The sequence below is a fragment of the Azolla caroliniana genome, unplaced genomic scaffold (genome assembly GCF_043228905.1).
Source record: "Azolla caroliniana isolate FFs.n. ecotype wild unplaced genomic scaffold, voAzoCaro1.0.p SCAF_2, whole genome shotgun sequence".
Lineage (NCBI taxonomy): Eukaryota > Viridiplantae > Streptophyta > Polypodiopsida > Salviniales > Salviniaceae > Azolla > Azolla caroliniana.
The window spans coordinates 19663437-19684086 of NW_028230437.1; the positions used below are offsets into that span (position 1 = coordinate 19663437).

The 20650-nt window shown below is 41.4% G+C and overlaps 1 protein-coding gene across 1 annotated transcript; it reads left to right on the forward strand.

Moving 5' to 3' along the window:
• The first annotated feature begins 13142 nt into the window (after positions 1 to 13142).
• On the forward strand, positions 13143 to 17820 carry PHT3;3 (phosphate transporter 3;3). Its single transcript, XM_087315293.1, has 7 exons — positions 13143 to 13283; positions 13371 to 13908; positions 14436 to 14797; positions 14902 to 14945; positions 15720 to 15934; positions 17363 to 17487; positions 17596 to 17820. The coding sequence occupies exons 2-7, from the start codon at positions 13765 to 13767 to the stop codon at positions 17705 to 17707; spliced, it is 1002 nt and encodes a 333-aa protein (XP_087171419.1). The 5' UTR covers positions 13143 to 13283; positions 13371 to 13764; the 3' UTR covers positions 17708 to 17820.
• The last annotated feature ends 2830 nt before the right edge of the window (positions 17821 to 20650 follow it).

Below are 20650 nucleotides of genomic sequence, written 5' to 3' on the forward strand. Positions count from 1 at the left end.
TTGCCTTTGTCCAAGGTCGTACTTGGCCGCAACAAGCTTGGAATGCTTGAAGGCTCAGGTGGGCTTGGATTGTGCTTTGATAGAGGACTTGTCCAAATATCGTCCTCCGAGTTGACATTCAATTCTTCCTCGGTCGGCTCGAGTGGAGCCGAATCAGGCTTATACCATGATGCCGATTTGTCGAAGACTACGTCTCGACTCACTCGAACCGCTCGGGTCGAAGGGTTATAGCATTTGTATGCTTTCTTCTCAGATGAGTATCCTACGAGGATACATTTCTCCGACTTCGTGACGGGCTTCTATTGGATTTCGTTCAGGATGCATACATTCGCAATGCTTCCGAACACTTTGAGGTGCGACATGATACAATGCCACAAAGTGAGCTTTGGAATAGAATGGTGGAAATTGGCATCCCATTAGAGTATCAAGTTGTTATTGCATGATTATATGAGCAAGTTAGATGCCAACTAAAAACTAGGAATGGTTTCTCAGAATACCTTTTAAGTAATACGAAGGTTAAGCAAGGATGTCCATTATCACGTGTATTCTTTGGTTTACGCATTGATAAATTGGAAGAAGTGGTGAATAGGGTTGCAAAAGAAGAGGGATTAGATGCTCCACAACTTTTGCAATAAGTTACTGTAGAAAGTAACGTGCGGAAGCAAGTATGAAGACCGAACAGAAGGAAGGAAACTCAGGTTTAATGGAGAGCTTGAGCTTACACAGTATACGCGGGAGAGACAAAGAGAGTGAGAGAGAAGACACAAAAAGCTATATTCAACAATAATACTCAGTCTGTACATAAGACGTTGTCGTGCCTTTCGGCTCCGGATCGTTGCGTGAGTCGGGTGGGAACCACAGAGGTCTTGGACTAGGAGAAAGAAGTTCGTGAGATAGAGATTAATAATGAGTAAATAGCAAAGAGAAAGATAAGAAACTCGTGAATCACACGAGTATACTATATTAATTGGTACTTAGGGTGTTAAGAGAGAAGTAGATGTATAAATCGTGAATCCCACGAATAATTTTTGTATTGATTAATTCTTAATCCAAATAATCAACAACCCTTTACATATTTCTCTCCTCCTTATATAAGGAAGGAAGAGCTAAGCATGGCTTCCTCTTTTTTTTTTTTTACAAAAAGTGTTCATGTCCACTAATGCATGTGATGCTTTTTTTTTTTATTTCCTAAGTATAGGGCTCATGCACGCTAGATGTGCATGAGTTATTTTTAGTGTCTCGTCTTTTTCATATATTAAAAAAAATACACGATTTACCTTTTAATAAAGGTATGCATGAATAAAGGTCTTATACGTATTAAATCTATATTTAAAACACTTAAGATAAGTTAATGTAATGGTAAGGTTGGGGTTTGTCAACGTGGAGGTGCAGAGTTCGAATCACCCCCTGCGCAGTAGTGAATATTTCCTTTTTCTTTTACATTTATGTCTCTTTATCCGGCTCTTCCTTGCCGGTATGCCGTTTTCTTCCTTGCCGGTATGCCGTTTTCCTCCTTGCCGGTATGCCGTTTTCTTCCGGTTCTCACCGAGCACTCCATTCTCTATCCGGAGGGACAAAAATATAATTTCCACATAGTGTGCAACCTACACTACGACACTCGCCCCCTCCAAACCCGCACATCCTCCGGTATGTGCCGAAGTTCTTGGTTCTTCGTATCCGTCTTCATCCGAAGCTTCCTCCGATTCTCCCCTTATGTCGACTATGAGTTGTAATCCACTTTCTTCGCTTCCCGCATCATTGTGGTCTTCGTCCGATTGCTCCTCATTGTCGGCCTCGACTTGGATCACATAAGGTTTGTCGTCGGTCCGCTTCTTGAAAATCTTCACCCGCTTCCCGGCTATAGGCACTCGTAGTATTGTTCCATCCAACTCGGACAATCGGTACGTCCCGTTGTCGAAGACCTTCCGAACCTCGTACGGCCCGAACCACCTTTTCGCGAATTTCCGCATCGTTGTATGTTGATGGTCCAAGCTACTATCATAGACGATCACCCAATCTCCTTCTTCAATCCTCCTCGGTCGTAGTCGGTGCTTTGTATCGAACCGGCTTTTGTTCCGGAACCGTGCTTCTTGTTGTCGGCGTGATGCTTCCGCTACATCTTTCGGTCTTCCCTCCAGTTGTCGTATCCGGACCGCTAGTAGTTCTTCCCGGCTCATCTCTTCCTTCCACGGTAGTATTGTCCATGTCGCGATTGCGGTTTCCGTTGGCATTACCGGTGCTTGTCCGGTCATGAGTTCTGCCGGCATGTAACCGGTCACGGAGCTATGCGTCGTCCGATCCGCCCATAGTGCATACGGAAGCATTTGTGGCCAATCCTTCACCCTTCCGTCGCATGCCTTCGCAAGTGCTTTCACGATCGGACTATGTCCTCGCTCGATCTTCCCGTTGGCCTCCGGATTGTAGGCCGTTGTCAACGTTAACCGAACTCCGTGTTTGGCGAAGAATCCCCTAGCTTTGTCCGAGTCGAGTTCTCCCCGGTCCGCAATCACTTGTCCTACGCAGCCGTACCTACAAAACACTTCTTCCAAAAGAAATTGGCACACCGCGGCACACGTTTTCCTCCGAAGCGCTCGACCTTCAACTTGGTTTGTGAGATCTTCTCGAGCTAACACCAAGTATTTCTTTTGTCCAATCCCGGTCGGCATAGCTACAATGTCGACCATCCACTTGAAGTTGATTGTCGGTGAGAATGTCGGATGCAGCTCATCTCGGTGTCGGACCCCGGAGTAGACTTGACATTTCTCGCAGCTTTCTGTGAACTCCGCGACATCTTTATACATGTTCTTCCACCAATATCTTTGCTTGATTTTCACAAAAGTTGCCCATGTTCCTCGATGTCCAGCCCAATCGGATTCGTGGAACTCGGACATTATCCGGTTTCGTTGCTCTTTCGTCCCGACTACTCGAAGTGGTATCCCATCCGGTCTTTTCGGCGTCCTCCATATTAAACCGTTTTCCAAGAAGAACTTTTGGACTTGCCTCTTCTTCCTTCGGATCTCGGCTCTCCTTTCTTTATCATTGGTTGAATCCTCGACCTCTTGTAGCATCTTCCCGATCATCAAGGTTTCCCCCTCGTATTCTTCTTCCCGGAATTCTCGGATCACGTTCACTCGGCATATGTGTTCTGACGTGAAGTAGTCTTCGGAAACTTCTTCATTATCTGATTCGGTTATGTCGTCTTCAAACCGCGCCCTCGATAACATGTCCGCTACCGCGTTGTCCTTCCCCGAGATGTGTCGAACCTCCGGATTAAGTGACTTGACATATGCAATCCACCTTAGCATAGCCACATCCGGTATTGTACAACACCGCATCATCCCGAGTATCGGAAGACAATCCGTCTCGATCACCACTTCAGCTCCGATCAAATAATCCCGATCCGATTTTATCGCCGACACCACTCCCCACAATTCTCTTTTGACTTGTGCATATCCGCGTTGCCTTTCGTTGAGGACCTTTGCTCCAAATCGGATCGGATACCGCGAACCATCCGAGTCGGCTTGATTGATGACCCACCCGATACCGGTTGGACTTGTATCAACCGTTACTATGATTGGCCGCTCGTAGCTTGGCTTCTTAAGTGATTCCGCCCTCCATAGTGTCTTCTTGAGCTTCCTCATGGCTTTAGTGTGTTCCGGTTTCCACTCGAATTTCTTACCTTTCCGCAACAAATGATAGAGCGGGTCCGCTATACGTGCATAGTGCGGAATCCATATGTGATAGAATGCACACGCACCCAGAAACCTTCGGACTTCCGATGTTGACTCACATACTTCCTTCATAGCTTGAATCGCATCGATCTTTGTTGGTGACGGTCTTCGGCCGTAGGGTCCACATAGATGTCCGACCACCAATATTTCTTCTTGCCCGAATGCCGATTTCTCCCCGGAAAGTGTTAGGTGCACATCTTCTAGCTTTCGCAACACTTTCTCGCAATCATGAATATGGTCGACCACGAACTTTCGGCATCCCCGATCATCCATAGTCTCATCTTTTTCTTCCACCGCGCATCCTTTCATCGGAATGTCATCTAGAAACGGCATCGTTATCTCCGGGATGCAATCTCGAAGCACCTTGTTCATCGCGTTCATCATATGTGCAACCGAGTTTGTCGCTCCTTGTGGTAGTGTACACATTCGAACTAGTCCTATCGGTGTCCGCATGGTAGTGATGTCTCGGCTCTCCACGGCTAGTTGGAATTGGTCATACCCCGAGTATAGGTCCCCGATGGAGTATATCGCACGTCCGGCAAAAGCTTCCGCGAATTCGTCCACTATCGGACCACTCCCGAGTTCCGAATCGTGACCTTGTTCACCGGTTGCAAGTCTTGGATGAATCGGAGTGACCCATTCTTCTTCGGAACCGTAAACCATCGATTTGAGTACGGAGCACTTGATGGCTCTAGAATCCCCATCGCCACCTTCTCCTTGAGCAAGTCGATGACTTTCGGAATATGCGCCCGTGGCACCGAATCGGCTTCAGGTTCCACGGTACATGATCAATCGTGAAAATCACCATCGGCTCCACTATCTTTGGATCAATGCATCCGATCTCCCTCGATGTGAACGCGAATGCTTTGCCATGTTGCTCCAACATCTCTCGAAACCGTTTTTCTTCTTCTTGTAAGAGGAACCCACCTCCACCGATCCGAAGTTTCTTCCGGGTCTCATCTGTGAAGGCATGTCCGATATCCACGGACTTCCGAAGTGTCGGATCTCCCGAGACTTCTTTCTTCTTTTGTTCGCTATCGGCGGGTAGTGGTCCCGCGGCCGGTTTCACCTTCTTCTCCACGGTCTTGTATTTCGTACTTACCATTGCTTCTTCTTTGCGGAGCGCATCCGGCCCCATTTTCGCAACGATCTCGTACATCTCGACCGATTCCACCGGGACTACCCGGTTCCCTTGGCTTTTATCTTCCACAAGCTCTTCAAGCCGTTGTAGTGTATTCCCATAGAACACTTCCTCGATCACTCCCACGATTTCTTCGTCTTCTTTTATTATTGATGCCGACCGTAACTTATCCTCCACTTGTCGGTATTGTTTCTTCATTCCTCCGGTTACGGCCGTGTACGTAGATGCCCCATCCGGGCCGATTCGTACTTGTTTTGCTCCGAGAGTTTTCTTCCTGTGTGGGGTATCAGGGCTTCTCGGACTATCACTTCCCCACTCCGGAATAGTCCGCTTTAAAAATCCATTCTCACTTGGGACAAGAGTTCCCTCTTGTTCCTTTCGTGATTTGCCGGCACCGTTAGGAATTGGACGGATTTCCCTCCGTTTTGGCTCCGAATTCGCGCAAAAGCCGCACCACTATCGAGCACCTTCGTCTCCATCCGTGAAGCCGTGATAAAGGGTTGGCCGAGGATGACAGAATGTGAAACCTCATCCTGCACAAAGAAATTTTGGTCAATTTCGACATCCCCGATCTTTACCGTCACATCCGGACAAGCCGCAAATAGGTCTTCTGTCGTTTTCGTGGCTGCCCGAATCTTCCATCCATGGTTGGTGTTTATAGGCCACTTCCCCTTTCGGTAGAACTCCTTGGACATCAAGTTGATCTCCGACCCGTGATCAATCAATGCTAGCACGGGTTCTTTGATGTTGCCGATTCGGACCGGAGTCTCCGTAGTCGCACGTGCCCAGTGTGGCCTTGTATAGTGGGAGTTCGGAATTTCGCCTTCCACTTCGGTGTCGTTCATTGAAACGGTATTTGCATTCACCTTTGGAGCATTTTCCTCCGTACTTTGTCTCTTCCTTTTCACGAGATCCACGAGAAGATCGTGAAACTCCTTCTTCGCTATTCCGAGTAGTTCCCGCAGCGAAAAATCTACCCGGCTATCCAAGATTCTTTCCTCGAACACTCTTTTCAAGTCGGTTTGTTGTTCTATGTCCGAGGCGAGCTTGAATGCCGGAGTCGCCTTTTCTTTTCCCTTACCTCCGGAGTTCCAGCTTTCCGGTATCTTCGATGGTCCGGCCGCATCCTCCGTGCGCCGTCGTTTCTCGTCCACATACACCTCATGTAATTGACACAGGGCGTATATGCTATTCTTGTCGACAGGGCACTCCCATCCCGTAGCTTCCCGGACGCCTTCCGCGGTGTTTCGGATATCGTTGGAGTCGGTTTTCTCGGTGTTTCCTAGCACCTCCGGCCAGAAAGACGCCTTCGCTCCCGATGACTCCCCGACACATATTCCCGCGGTTGTCGCATAGTTGCTTCTTGCCGCTAACTCCTCCTCGAGCACCTTCTTCATGCCGCCTTTCCGGAAGTTCGGTCGGAGTGGCTTCCGAGAGTCCATCGAATGAATCCGGTTTCCCTCGTAGTAGATGAGATCCCGTCGTAGCGCCTCCTTATGGTCGTCGCAATCCCTCCGATCGTGTTCGGCGCTATCGCACCATATGCACCGTCGATCCGTATATTTGGAGCTTGTGGGGCGGTCATCCGACTTCTTCACCATCGCGATCTTTAGATTCTCCATCTCCTTCAGCAACTGCTCCACCGTAGACGCGTCGACTCCCTTCTCGGCCGTAATCTCCCGAGCCCTCGGTTGATGGTCTTCCAGTCCCGTTCTCGGTTTCGGAATCGGTTCCGAAACCCTCTTTTCTTCGTTGGCAAGCCATTGCCCCCTCTTCGTGTACCGCGCGACGATATCCCGCACGCTTTCCCATGTTTCGGTGAGGCCGCTTTCGGTGGTCGTGTCCTCAAGAAGCACTCCGAGATCTTTCCGGTCCCGGACGTCCACAGCTCGCAAAAACATGATGACTTTGTCCGGTGCAAGAATAGTTTGATCTCTCGCGGACAACCTCCCGAACCGACTTTCGAATGTCGAAAACACTTCGAGGACCTTCAGCCCCTTACCTGACGTTTCCACCCAATCCTCGAATCCCCTCCGCGTTGCCTTGGAGGAGTCCTCGATGGCAAACGTGGTCTTTAACGCCTCTTCGAATGCTTCCCACGTCGGATTTTGTTGTTGCAACCCGTGGATACTCCCTTGAAGCCCGTCGGTCGCCACCCGGTTAAAGGATGTCACTTGTAGTCCTTCCGAAGCCCGGCACCGGAGCATCTCCGCCTTGTAGCCCTGCAAATATCGCGACACATCCTTACCATTAAATTGCCCGTTGCGTTGCACGAGCCGCTCTACTGATGCCGAAATCTCCGACATCGTGCGTTGTTCTTGAAGCATCCGTTCGAACATCGCCATCATATTGTTAGCTTGTTGAGCCTCCATCTCCTTGCCACCCGTCTTCACGTCGGGTTCACCAACTGTGTCGTGCCTTTCGGCTCCGGATCGTTGCGTGAGTCGGGTGGGAACCACAGAGGTCTTGGACTAGGAGAAAGAAGTTCGTGAGATAGAGATTAATAATGAGTAAATAGCAAAGAGAAAGATAAGAAACTCGTGAATCACACGAGTATACTATATTAATTGGTACTTAGGGTGTTAAGAGAGAAGTAGATGTATAAATCGTGAATCCCACGAATAATTTTTGTATTGATTAATTCTTAATCCAAATAATCAACAACCCTTTACATATTTCTCTCCTCCTTATATAAGGAAGGAAGAGCTAAGCATGGCTTCCTCTTTTTTTTTTTTTTACAAAAAGTGTTCATGTCCACTAATGCATGTGATGCTTTTTTTTTTTATTTCCTAAGTATAGGGCTCATGCACGCTAGATGTGCATGAGTTATTTTTAGTGTCTCGTCTTTTTCATATATTAAAAAAAATACACGATTTACCTTTTAATAAAGGTATGCATGAATAAAGGTCTTATACGTATTAAATCTATATTTAAAACACTTAAGATAAGTTAATGTAATGGTAAGGTTGGGGTTTGTCAACGTGGAGGTGCAGAGTTCGAATCACCCCTTGCGCAGTAGTGAATATTTCCTTTTTCTTTTACATTTATGTCTCTTTATCCGGCTCTTCCTTGCCGGTATGCCGTTTTCTTCCTTGCCGGTATGCCGTTTTCTTCCGGTTCTCACCGAGCACTCCATTCTCTATCCGGAGGGACAAAAATATAATTTCCACATAGTGTGCAACCTACACTACGACAACGTGCTCAATGAACACTTTTATACAAGCCCTAGAAGGACTGACCGAAGTACTGACAGTACTTCAATGCTCATCAAGAGCTCCTACACTAACTCCCAAATATATTCCTCACGGAATATCTTTCCTAACGACCTCCTTGGTTTACGCACTCGGCCTAACCGATCGGTCCCAACCGATCCGATCCTCGGCTTCTTCAGCCGAACCGGCCGATGTTGAGCTTGTCTCTCAACAGTTACCTTATTGTTTTTATATGCAGATGACGTGGTTATTTTTTCATATGATGTTGATTGTTTGCAACACTTACTTGGAGCATTAGAAGTATGTTGTCAAAGTAGCGGACTAATTGTAAATGTAGATAAATAAAAAATGATGGTAGTGCGAACCATCCAACCTAACCAATACCCTCTTCCTAGATATAAGGGAAACCATGTACAAATTGTGGAATGCTTTAAGTATCTTGGTATCAATGTACTTGCCACAAATAAATGGAGTGTATGATTTGAATCTAAACTTCAAGCTAGTTGGAAAAGTTATTATATGTTGGAGAATCGATGCAACTAGAGTGATACGCATGGATAGAGGAAGTGAAACTAATGTTATTTAGTGTAATGGTAACATAACTTTTGCTTAATGGAGTTGAAGTGTGGGGCGGCATTATGTCTATTAATGCATGGAATAAAATTGTGAAGATTCAAAAGATGTTTTTAAAGACCACCTCCTATCCGATTATGATTTGGAAACAAGTGTTTTCAATTCAAAAGATCGTTATCTGTTGAAAGGGATGAGAAAGGAAGAACACTTGATTATTGCTATTTCTTAGCTTCGAACGAAGATACTTCCACAGGTTTGACGACGGAGCAAAAGCATCCTCTGGTTTCGGGCAAATGGAGGGTCTGCTTAATGAGGGATTCACTCCCTAGTGAAGATATATCCAGAGACGAGACTGAACCTTTACAAATATTGGTGCTATAGAGAGCATATAGATACATTACAAAAGTCAAGAATATACCAAATAATAGATTGCCACATCTTGCTTGGATGTTGGATGTAAACAACAAAATAATCACAATAGCAAATCTCTCTCATATGGTTGGGTAGTTGACATCAAAAAATGGTTCAAAAGATGGGATGTGGAAGATCTCTTAGAGCTTTCACATGATGCAATGAAATATGAGTTATTGAGGAAAGATTAATGGAACCACTAAGGAAGAAGTGGAAAGATGCTAAATGGACAAAATTAGAATATTACATTGCAAATATCAATCATGAATATTAGGTTCTATGTAAGGCAAGACCTATTGATGGTATTCATTCAACCTTACCTCATTAATACCACGAGTATTAGCTCTCATAGAGCCTTAACACTCCTTTGCACTTGATCACACAACCTAGGTATTGAAGTTGCATTATGGCATCAAAATTAGCCAAATATAAAGTCATGTAAGGTATGCAAGGAAGGGCTATAGAGGATGAGTATCACTTGCTTTTTACATCCTCTATATAGAGTGCAATTCGTGAAAGTTATGATGGTATTTTTTTTAAGATGGGTCGATAACTTAAGTGTCATGTTGAAGATAACACCTAGAAGGTTGAGCTCATATGTGTATGCCTTATTCATACATTGAAACTTGGTGCTTCGAAGTATAAATATACCCCCTCAGCCCCAATTAAGAGCATCTAACACCCTAGATTCCCTTCCCCTTTACTCTTAAAGTCTCCTCTTTCCACAATCTATTAATAGTGTACCAAAGCCTTGTCCTTGATGTGCTTATAAATCAATTTGTGCTAGCGATTCCTTGCAAAATAAAGGATCAGCCACCCCCTAAAAAGAAGGGGCTTACCATTGTATTGTTAAGGCAAGTCCATACTTCTTGAGGTTCCCTCCACACTCTATTGTTATCTTAGATCTAATTGAATTTTGCTATATACATTAATCATACATGCAGAAGCAGGGGATGAATTGGAGGATAACAAATCCGCGTTCAGTTGAATTTAACAATCAAAATACTTGAAAATCATAGTTAGGAAACAAGTAATTCTATGTCAAACCTTATAAAGTGAACATAAATTTCATGGTACATGAATCATACATGCAGAAGACGAGGATGTATTGGAGGTATAACAAATCTGTGTTCGGTTGTCAAATTTAACAAATTAAATGCTTGAAAAACATAGCTAGGAAACAAGTAATTCTATGTCAAACCTTATAATGTGGACATAAATTTCCTGGTACTATTCTTCCCTATGCTCAAGAAAATCAAGCGAAGTGCTTGTGGATTTTGGCTTCATCTCTATTAAAATGGGAATGTACATACTTATCTATGATTTAGTATCTTGAAATATCCTAACTTTTATGCGTAAAATCACATAAATCATTTGAGCTTAGTGGTGGTGGTATTCTATACATGCCTTAATTATTAGCATGTATAAAGGTATCATCATGCAAGATCGGTTGTATTTCTATGGCTACTGACACACTTTTCACACCCAGACTATGCAATTGAGGCATTGTGTTGTATGATTGTTTACAAAGTATTATTGAAACTTCTATTCATTAGTGATGGTCTTGTTTTTACTTTGTGTATTATGCCATTAGATTATGGGGTCTTAAATCGACACGAAAATACGATTGGGACAAAGAGAATCCAGACAAGAAGATGGTTTATATTACATGAAAGAGATACAAGGTTACAACAATCCCAAGTTGGGACAAACCACCAAGATGATGTGGGACTAGAGAGCCTTCAAGATTATGAGAGGAGAGAGTAGAACTCCAAGGTTGAGAATGATGAAAATGAGGAGAAGCTCCTCCATATATAGGCCAAGGGGTGGTTGTTGGGCTACCTAGCCATTTGGCCAAGATTTTGTTGTTGGGCAGTGGTTGGTCGTTGGGATTGTCCCAACTGCATTTGGGATTGCTTGCTAGTTGAGACTGCTTGGTTGCACCTCTTCTTTGGGACTGGTATTGCCCCCCTTGGTGAGTTCCAGTTTAGTTTGGGACCGTGTCCCGATTGGGATAACTTAGGAACACCACATTGTGTGTTGTGGAAATTGTGCTAATGTCAATGCTATAAAGTCTATTCTTTAAGAGAGAACCACTAGCTCATCTCAAATGCTAAAATTATGAAGGACTTTTATGATGAGCGCTACATTGGACGTATTGATCGAGACTCGAACCCACAACCTACACCATAATGTTTGTAAATTTGTACTTTAAAATCTCCATACAATAATCACTCTTACAAACAACATCCACATTGATGTTGACATTTTTGTCGAGAACTAGAATGAAACTCTTTAAAATGTAATGCTAAATAAATGTATGCAAGGGGTCACAAAAACTCCTTTTCTCAAGTAATAGAAATACACACAAGGCCAATATCAGTAATGCATACATATAGTGTAGACCTTGAAGGCGGGTTCTGCTTTATATTAGTGTGGCCAACACTAAAACAACATTCAATCCACATATTTTCCGAGAAACTTTACAATCCATTTAATGAGTCTTTTCAATCACATACGTACCAACAATATTAATTTCTGAGTTAACAAATTGCTCACCTATCAAATCATATAGAGTGTAATCTTAACACGCAATGATGATATACCATTTATGTTGAACTAAACTTTTTAGTCTTCCACATGTATGTCACCTTAATAATATGTATGTATACGTCTAGCATTTTTTAAGTTTTAATGTAAGGAGATGTTGGTAAAATAACGGGAACCTAAGCCATTCACCTGCTTCAAAAATCAACATAGTTTGGTATTCTTAGTTCATGATTTTAGTCGGTTAACATACACCACACCTCTGGTTTAAGTGTGTTTTGAGTGATAGAAGTCATTACACATAAGAGGAAAGAGAAGAAGGCACGTGTAAAAACACGTACGAATAGAATAAATAATTTAGTGAAGGGAGGGCAGGGCGTCTCCTAAGGATTTCGAAAATTGAGAGAGAACGAGAGAAAGTCATTAAAATGATTTCGACTGAAATGAGACGGTTAGAGCCCCACAAGAACGATGACACGAAGCATTACATCGGAGACAGCAATTGAAACGGGCTCCATAGATCTTCAACCCAAAAAAAGAGGGGGGGGGGATAAAAAGGGGAAATCAGGAATTTGCATTTTTTTTTTTTGTGGGGGGCTACTGAAATTGCAAGCACAAAAGGGTTTCCGATGTGGTGCCTGGCCCGCCCGCCCGCATGATCAACAGACAAGCACACGGGTGAATGCTTGGGCGGGTACCGGGGCTCCATTTTGAGCCAAGTGATTCACGTGGGGGGGGTGGGGGGGTCCAAGGTGAGGTGGCTACGGGCGGGCGGGCAGGCTCGGACAAATGTAATCGACCTGACCGACCGATCGACCCCATTCATTCATTCATTCATTCATTCATCGATGAACACAGTCTAAGACCGGAACTTTTGTGTGTGTGTGTTTTCCCATTGATTGAAGAAAAAGAGAAGAAAAAAGAGAAGAAGAAAAAAGAGAAGAGAAGAAATGAAGGCGTAGGATTGCACACGTCCCCTCTCTCTCTCTCTCACAAAACCACCGCAAAACCCTCTCTGTGTCTCCTCTGTTTCTTTCAAACAGAAGAAGAAGCAGCAGCAGAAGAAGAAGGAGGAGAAAACGTGAGACGGCATCATAGAATGAAATTAGCAGATGTCTCAAACGAAAGAAAATGGTATGCCTGTCCTGTTCCCCCCCCCCCCGTTTTTTGATTCTTGCTTGAGTAGACTTTCATGCCGGTTTTCTTTTTCTTTTTCTTTTGATCTTTGGTTTCTTTTCTATTCTATGGAACTTCAATGGCAACATCTTGATCGGCATTCAGATCCAATTAACTGGTACTCATCTGTACGCCTTGAATTGAGTAATCGAATTTAGATTCATACGTTTTCTGCAAGAAGAAGAGGTCATCTCTGCATTTTTCTTCTTCGTCTCCCTCTTTCCCTCTCTCTCTCTCTGATCTGACAACATCTTGATCGGCATTCAGATCCAACCGATACTGATCTGTACGTCTTGAATTGAGTAATCGAATTTGGATTCATACGTTTTCTGCAAGAAGAAGAGGTCATTTCTGCATTTTTCTTTTACTTCTCCCTCTCTCTCTCTGATCGTCATCTTGATAGAAGAGCAAAGATTAAGAAAAGTTCCATGGTAGCTTGAGAGAGAGAAGAAGAAGAAGAAGAAGAAGATGATGATGATGATCCATTTCGAGGTACACGACATTTGGAATAAATGATCAAATGATTTGTACACGTTTTTATGGTAAATTTCACATTTTCTTCCTTTCTTTCCTTTTCAGCCATGATATAACACCTTGTTGTTCTGCCAAAAAGACAGAAGGGATGAAGAAAGTCTCCATAATATAAAGAGAGAAAAGATATCCTAATTTCTGTATTGATACCTTGCCGTTTTGCCAGAAGAGAGAGAATGAAGTTTGCCTCTCTTATATATTTTAATTGACAAAGATCCATTGATTGTCCTGGTTGATAGCTGGTTATATCACGAGAATACAGAACAAAGAAAGCTTCCATTATATAGCTTAAAAAGATAAAGAAACTCTCCATCCTAGTTTAAAAAGGATGAAGAAATTTTAAATCCTAGCTTGAGAGAGAGGAAGGGAGAGATAGAGAAAACTACAATATTTAAACTTCTGCATCAAGTTTTGAATTTCTCGCTACATCCGCATTTTCTCAATGGCTGTAGAAACGAAGATCGATCAGAGAATAAACCTATTCACAGGACGCTACTATGCTGCATGTGGTGCTGGAGGTATGCTCTGTGCAGGCGTTTCCCATCTGCTCATCACACCTCTGGATGTACTCAAAGTGAACATGCAGGTCTCTCTCTTTCTTCTTCTCCTTGCGTCCTTTTGTTATGCTCCCTTTAAGTTGCATCTATTATTGTTTGGTTAAAATCTCTGACCTGAGTTTTTCTTTGTTTCCGCAAATACCCCATGTCCCCCACTTGTAATCCTGCAAATTAGGCCAGACTAAGCCAAGTCATATGAGGGCTTCTGAGGATCTTTGTTTTAACATATTCTAGGGTTTTCTTTCTTCAAGTATATCTTGAGATCAAGTTTCAAAATAGTTAAATCTTATGACTTACATGTGTGCACTCCAAGTATATAGTAGGAATTTAGATGTCTAGGATGCAAACGTCGTATTTGTATAGCCTGCCATTATCATATGCTTATTATCAAGTTGGAGCATCATCTTCACAGATATAGATGCTGAAAACAAAGTTATATTGGCTTCTACTGAAGCTAAAGAACAAACTGCATATGATAAATTAAGCTTTTAAGTTTCTTGTATTTCTGTTTTTTTTCGTGGTCTCCTTTTGAGATGTCTCATTGGTGCAAATGTAGGTTAATCCAGGAAAGTATCGAAGTATTGCAGGGGGGCTTCATCTCTTGTGGGCAGAGAACGGATTATCTGGGTTTTGGAAAGGATGGTCTGCAAAGCTTTATGGATATGGTGCCCAAGGAGGTTGCAAGTTTGGATTTTACGAGTATTTCAAAAAGACATATTGTGATGCCGCTGGGCCTAATTATATTACAAAATACAGAACACTCATATATCTTGCTGGAAGTGCTTCTGCACAAATCATTGCTGATATTGCCCTTTGTCCATTTGAAGCTGTTAAAGTAAATGTACAAACCAAGCCAGGGTTTGCTAGAGGTCTACTAGATGGTTTTCCAAGATTATACGCTGCTGGTGGAATATCTGGGTGGGTGAAGTGGGCATCTTAAGCAAAAGGTATCATAGATGATGTTCATCGCAGACTGACAGCAAGTTTTCTGATTTCCTTGTGTCTTTTGGTTTATCTTGTAGGCTTTACAAAGGTTTATTACCGTTGTGGGGCAGAAATCTACCATGTAAGATCACATTTAGTTTCAATATATGCTAATTTAGGAGAAACAATGATCTGTCAGATTTGCCTTTCTCATGATTAGACTGCTGTTTGATATTAGGTAACATTGGAATCCATAGTTTTTCCAAACCATTGACTGATACAACGTTATTCTCTCTCCCTCACTATTATTTAGTATTATTGGCTGGGAATCTCAATTTGAATAGTCTTCTCTAGTCATTATCATGCACAAACATGTGCTATGGACACTTGTATAATCATATATTGTTCTGATTACCAGTAATAAGCTCTAATGATGTTTCTCTCTCTTTCAATGATTTTTTCCTCCCGTAAAGATCTGTTCTACATGATTCTACTCATTTGACACTCTTTTTTATTCGTGTGTAACATAAACTGCCATTCCATATGTTGATCAGTCTTTTTCTGGGGAACTTGCGATTGCCTCCACCCCGTCCTCAATGAGATAAATCTTGATTAAATTTCAAGATTGTAGAGAAAAATTATCACTTTGTTTTCTGACTACATTCTGTTAGGCATCTTCCAAATGAACTTGTACTATTTTCCTCTTGAAGAAAGAACTTTATTTTTCCCCTAATCCCGATCTGATAAATCTTTCTTCCTGTTATCCCAAGCAAGAAGTTTGAATAATGTATTCTCTCAACCAAGAAGCTGAAAAATATATTCTTATTGTGCAGATACATGCTTAATATGCCATGTTTATTTTAAGATAGCTTGCCTAATATGCTAATTCTCTTTTATACCTGAAATTCCTCTGCAGTCAGCATGATCATGTTTTCCTCCTTTGAGCACTCGGTTGATTTTCTTTATCAAGACATTCTACAAAGACATAAGAGTGAATGCTCCAAGGGGTTGCAGTTGGGTGTTACTTGTGCAGCTGGTTATATGGCAGGAACAATTGGTACAGTCTTTTCAAATCCGGCAGACAATGTTGTTTCAACGCTTTACAACAACAGGACCCAGACTTTATTGCAGGTGCATATTTAATTTCTGTAAGGCATGGTTCTCGGTTGATTGAAGCAATTTATTTACTATTAAAATAAAGCTTTTGAAAGATTATGTTTGTCACACACTGGTGCTTCAGACAACTATAAATCAGACTATTAGTAAGGGATCTGAAACTAATCAATAGACCTTTCATCCAGGCCATCTTTTGTGTACCATTTAACTGGGAGGCAGTGAATGGTGTCATAGAGTAATAAGTGCTTAGGATTGAGCATATTAAAGAGATGCCAATGTTATAAACAGGCATACGTTATCATGGCAGCAATGCATGGTTCTTGACTTATGTGTAACATTGCAATATTGGTCTTCGGATCATCAATGGAAAAAGTATTAGTTCCGTCCATATTTAGCCGGATATGGATATACTGTACCTTCTTGAAAGTAATTAAAGCAAGCCCGTAGTATCTTATGGGCGAAGTTGAAGTGTTCTATTGTACAGCTTATAGGCAGGCAGAACACAGGGACATGCAGGAAATCATATCCTGGTAAAGGGAGATTGTGTATGCTCAGGTCCACAATTGTTGTCCTTTACAAGAGAGCTTGTATTGCATTTATAATGTTCAGGAACGTCTCATGCTTCCATTCCATTCTTGTTTAAAGTATCTTTTTGACTTCATGTCCTTGTGTTTCGTCCTGATTCTTTGGCAACTCATAGTAATAACTGTGCAATTATATTACTGTTTTCACTTCTCAACAAATTTATCAAATGTTTAGACGAGGCATCTTAGAGGCTTTACGCCTGCTGTAAGAATCAATCCAGTGATACTCAGGGTCAACTCCAGACACCCTGGAATGATGCCATGCGTTTGAAGAAACAATGTTGTAGTTAATCATCCATAATATTCCTTCTTTCATCCTATTTTGCAAGGGTTTAATTGACACAGTGTCTGAGTCAATCTCGATGTAATCTTCCTAACATAGATATGATTTCACCCTGGAATCGTTACCATTGAGAATTAGGGTGAGGTTTAGTGCAAGCATGCAAACTTTCCTGCATTCCTTTTGTTACGAGGTATTTACTATTAATCATACTCTGATTGAGTCAACTGGGTGAGAGATATGCCCATTAGTTTGCAAATTACGATTTCATTGTCCCAGTTTGGATAAATCTATGGTTAACTGGGCTAAATAAGGTGGCTTGGTACCATTTTCATGTTATTTGGCATCTCGAGTTCCCTATCACTTGTGCTGTCTCTAAATTCCCAAATAACACGAAATATGTACTGGATCATGACTCATAAGACTATTTGTGGGGACCATAACTATCAAGCTCATTGACCTATTTCTGGTTCTTCGTACCTACAACTTTGGAAGAAAGAGTGAGAAACCAATCATTTTTTGTTATCTGTCTGGTGCGATTTTATGCACTAATATCTCACTTTGTTGATCACATATCAGGCTATTAAGAAAATTGGCTTCCCTGGACTCTTCACAAGGAGCTTACCTGTTCGTATTTTATTGGTTGGTCCAGTTGTGACTATGCAATGGTTTGCATATGATTCATTCAAGATTTTCATAGGCTTGTAAGTACAAACGTCCTTTGTTTACCATGCCAAAAAACTCCAAATTTGGTTTCCTTTTGCAATAATTTCCTATCATTTTGTCTGAGTTCCATGTTGGAATTGCAACAGGCCTACAAGTGGTGGGATAGAACACTATATTTCTAGAGATGTTAAAGTAGGTATTACACATGTTGCAGAGGAAGATGGTTCTAGTGCTGCTGTAGAGACTGCTATAACATAGCATGAGTAATCTGTACTATTTTCCCTAAAGCCATTTTGTCTTTAAAAATATATTATTGAGGTATATTATTTTGTATATAACCATTTTCGTAAAGTAACTGATTTGTTGAGCTATACTGTTTTTTATATAACCAATAGGAAAATTTCATACATTTCAATTAAAATGGAACCCAAGGCTCTTTCCTGATTGGTGCTATGCGGATGGCTCTTTGTACATAATATGGGTTTGAGACTGATTATTGGGGCAATCCATGAATCATCATTTCATTGATGATGATCATTTTCATTTGCAGTGTTGATCAAGGCTATTGGTTGATGTGCTCTGTATAGAAGGGAGGGAACCCAAAAGGACTAAAATAGGCATGCATTCATCCTTTGGCCGCAACCTGTGATGTAAATACATGATGTAAGTATCGAATGCAAGCTATAAAGAAATTGATTAAACCCAAAGGTAAATGGCAACAGCTGTCAAGGGGTGAATACAGATCCAAGAGAAAGGAAAGGGAGCCATTACCCTAGGGAAGGGGATGACATTACAAATTCCGTTAGTGGAGCTATTGCCCTAGGGAAGAAGATCACATGTGATTGTACATGAATTCCATCATTGGAGTCAATACCCTAGGAAAGAGGATGCCATGATCATACGAATTCCATCAGTGAAGTTATTACTCTAGGTAAGAGGATGACATGTCATCCTACAAATTCCATCATTGAAGTGCATCAATAGCTGATGTCCCATACCCATCGCGAGATACCTTCCAAAGTTACACAATTGATCTAGCAGTAGTCCAATAATTTCACCGTACACGACAGTTGATACTTTTGTGTAGCCTCAGCATATGAAAAGTTTTAAGATGTTACACAATTCAATGCCCCCATAGGCTTCCAATGATTTAATGCCATTTGTATTATAATATGATTTCATTCCCCACATGAGCCACATCTATTCAGGCTATGTAACCTGGGATCCAATAAATGCTAATGGATATGCTATTTTTCTGGTGTTAGATAAGACATGTGAACAAATGTGGAGCATTTGGGTGGCTTATAGGGGCTAGAAGGTTGGGGATACGGACATCATCAAAGCTTCATTAACACATTATTTTCATATCTTCCCATTCAAATAGTTGAGTTTCTTCATAAATCAAAATAAACCAATAAATTCCAAAGCTTGATTAACATAGAATAAAACCTTGTTCCCTACCAAAATAATTGAGTTAGTAAATCAATCAATTACCACAATTTCTTCATTAGCTAGTTGATATTCAATTTATTATCCATAGTATATGACAAGGAAACACATTATTTTTTATCACAAAAGCTAAATACAACATACTCATTACATCACACCAAGTGAAAATCGTAGTTTGGAGAACTAGATATACAACATATAAGTTTGTATGCATGTGTTTGTGTGTAAAGGATGAGGTTAAGGGAAGAGAGATCTACACTAGTATAGTGAAGGTGCAAATGTAGAAACAACCAATCAACACTTTAGCTCATCCATGCACATATGAGACAAGATCCAACACATTTTCATAAAGGGAAGAGAACTTTTGTCCGAAGAGGATTGCATGTTGCTTCGACAATGTTTTTAGGGTTGAATAGTACTACACCTTTATCATAGAAGTATAGTGTTGTGCCATGTAGTCATTATCACCAAGCTACCTCATTATAACCAGTTTCTTCATACAAGTGGATTGTCATGGTCTCTAATGTGCCTCTTGGAGGTTATTTCCCTCTACAAGATAGTGAGCCTGAAGGGGCGTGTTGAGATAATATAAGGTGTTTTCAGTCCATCTTTGACTTTTTGAATTAGAGATGCCTTCTACAATCAATGAGTGGATAGCTTAGATATTCCATTCACTCTCCCATTTATTACGAGTGTTCCTAAAGTTAATGCGGACTTTCATAGAAGCTCAATACGCCCATGTGCATTAGAGTTCACCTCCTTGATAACTAATATCACACCACCTCCTTAATAACTAATATTGCACTATGTACATTAGAATTCACCTCCTTAATAACTAATATTGTTAGTTAACCCCCTAGAAGATAGTGAGAGGTTGATTCTGCATAAAGCATCCCCCTCCCTTTTTGTAATTTTGGTTGATTACATATGTACGTAATTTATTTACTTTAAATATTTTTGGTAATTTCATTGTAATCTTCCCAAATCTTGTTTGTGTACATATTTTCTTTGGTGTATATATTCTCTCTCTATTTTATCTCTCACACATCATCTATACAATGTTTGTGGAACTACAAACCTAGTTCCATAATTATTCACACATGCTTCTTCTCTATCAAACTTTGGTAGTTACCTTCAAACTCTGACAACTTAGAATGTACTTTATCAAGTAGGAATATGGTTGCATTGCATTTTGTTGTACTATGACGGAGGCTTGAGGGTGCATTTGGACCATTCATCAAGCTCAAAGTCGAATTTGCTTGGACCACTCATCACGCTTACTCATTGTGGGGATGGTCAATGTTGGAACATATTGCAATGTTGTTTCATCGAACATGTCACCTTGGCTTACATGAACTTTTCAAGTAGTTAGATTGAAGCACTTATGACCCTTTTTTCAAGGGATTCGAGGATGAAAACACATTTCTTTGACTTGGGCTAGAGCATCATATCTCATCTTGGGAATATATATGTGGCACATTCAAAAAAATTGCAATGCAACATGTTTGGCTTTTTCCCATAGCAAATAGCCATCACTTCGCCCAAATATGAATGTGACATTCTTTTCATTTATCAATAGCCTTGTCCAAGAAGGTATTTATGTATCTTGTACATCCATCACACAATTATTGCAATCACGCTTCCCTCTAAGGAGAGTGCTACCCATTTATTGATTCATTTTCCAGATAATGATTTATTCTTCTCCATCAATTGACTTTGTAAATTAACACATGAAATGTGGCAAAGCTCTTC